The sequence below is a fragment of the Emiliania huxleyi genome (genome assembly GCF_000372725.1).
Source record: "Emiliania huxleyi CCMP1516 unplaced genomic scaffold EMIHUscaffold_4638, whole genome shotgun sequence".
Taxonomy (NCBI): domain Eukaryota; phylum Haptophyta; order Isochrysidales; family Noelaerhabdaceae; genus Emiliania; species Emiliania huxleyi.
This window is the reverse complement of record NW_005198508.1, coordinates 1-1692: the sequence shown is the minus strand read 5'-3', so window position 1 is coordinate 1692 and position 1692 is coordinate 1. Positions and strand designations below refer to the sequence as shown.

Genomic DNA, 1692 nt, shown 5'->3' with positions numbered 1-1692 from the left:
GCGCTCGTAGGACTGGACGACGGCGGGCGAAAAGACCTCCTCCTTTGGGCCGCCGCGCACCCATACGGACGAGCCAGCGGCGATGCCGGCCATGAGCTGCACCGAAAGCGGCGGCCGACTTTGGCCGGGCGCACCGGCGGAGTGTGTCACGTACGTTTTCTTTCCAACCGGCGGAGTGCGACCGGCCAACCACACAGCGAGCCGTCTTTTTACCAGGTTGCAACCCTAGTTTCGCACTGTGCTGTGAACGCTGCTGGTTGGCGTCGGTTGCGCAGCACCCCGTCCCCATCCAGGTTGTTGGTTGCTGCCCCAGGTCCCGTACCATGTACAACGCCCCGTTCTCTGGAACTGGATCATGCTTGTTCGGGTACGTGGTTCGCCCGTCCCTGTGTCCCGTGCACGTCGCCCGTCGGCAAAGCCGACGACCTAGGTGCAATGCACGCCGCTGGTTGTGGGGAGGACGTGCCGCTCGATGCTGCGGGCGGCGTTGACGTTCACAGCCAGTTCACGTATTTGGCCCCAGCTCTTCGCACTTCGGCTCGCTCCGTCCGCTCGCCGGTGAGTTGGTTGGTTGCTGGCAGCACCCCAGCACCGGGGGGTCAGAGCTGTTGGTTGCCGCTCGATTCACAGCACAGTGCAAAACTAGGGTTGCAACCACGTAAAAAGACGGCTCGCGGCCTTCCCAAACTAGTGACGGCGGCGAAAAGAATTTAAACAAAAGAACTCTCTCTCACAGCACACAGGCTCGACACAGGTGCGAACTGGCGCGTGCTAGTACTATCACCGGCACACCACCGGAGCCGCCTAAGCGACTCCGTTAAGAACGGCAATGCACTTAGCACCGTGCACAATGCCGCTGTCCCCGCACGCTAGCTCGTTCACCGTCTGCCGGCGAAAAGAAATGCATGAAGCGCTAGCTGCGTTGTGCCTGCTCACTTCTCATCGCCATGCACATGAGACCGGCACGCGTCGCGTACACACCGCTCGCTCGCGCCGCCGCCTCGAGGGCATTCCCGCGGGCCGCAGCGAAGAGGCTTCCGCCGCTGCTGCGAGGCACGCGGCGCCCTCTGAGCAGCGGGACAGACGACACTTTGGTCGGCGGGCGCGGCGGCGCCTCCTCCTCCGCCGCCCCGCCGACCGGGGGGCAGGACGCAGGGCCGCGGCGCGTGCTCCTGCACTCGTGCTGCGCGCCTTGCTCGGGTGCGATGATCGAGGAGATGGTGTCGGGGGGTCACTCGGTGACCATCTTCTTCTACAACCCGAACATCCACCCGCGCGCCGAGTACGAGATCCGCAAGGCGGAGAACAAGCGGTACGCGGCGGAGCTCGGCATCGCCTTCGTCGACGCGGACTACGACGTGGACGAGTTCCACCGGAGGGCGCGCGGCCTCGAGTTTGAGCCCGAGCGCGGCCGGCGCTGCAGCATGTGCTTCGACATGCGGATGGACGTGACGGCGGAGTACGCGTCGCAGCACGGCTTCGACTGCTTCACCACGACCAACGCGACCTCGCGCTGGAAGGACATGAAGCAGGTCAACGCGTCGGGGCTGCAGGCGGCCGCCAAGCACGGCTTCCGGCCGTACTACTGGGTGTACGACTGGCAGACCGACGGGATGACCGCGCGCAAGTACCGGATCAACGCGGAGCAGCGCTTCTACAAGCAGGAGTACTGCGGCTGCTCCTACTCGCTGC

The 1692-nt window shown here is 65.0% G+C and overlaps 1 protein-coding gene across 1 annotated transcript; it reads left to right on the top strand.

Moving 5' to 3' along the window:
• Nucleotides 1-1205: 1205 nt before the first annotated feature.
• On the top strand, nt 1206-1666 carry EMIHUDRAFT_256320 (hypothetical protein; the record flags this gene model as incomplete). Its single annotated transcript, XM_005768223.1, has 1 exon — nt 1206-1666. A coding segment is annotated over one exon (461 nt), but the record flags the coding sequence as incomplete, so codon positions are not given.
• Nucleotides 1667-1692: the final 26 nt, after the last annotated feature.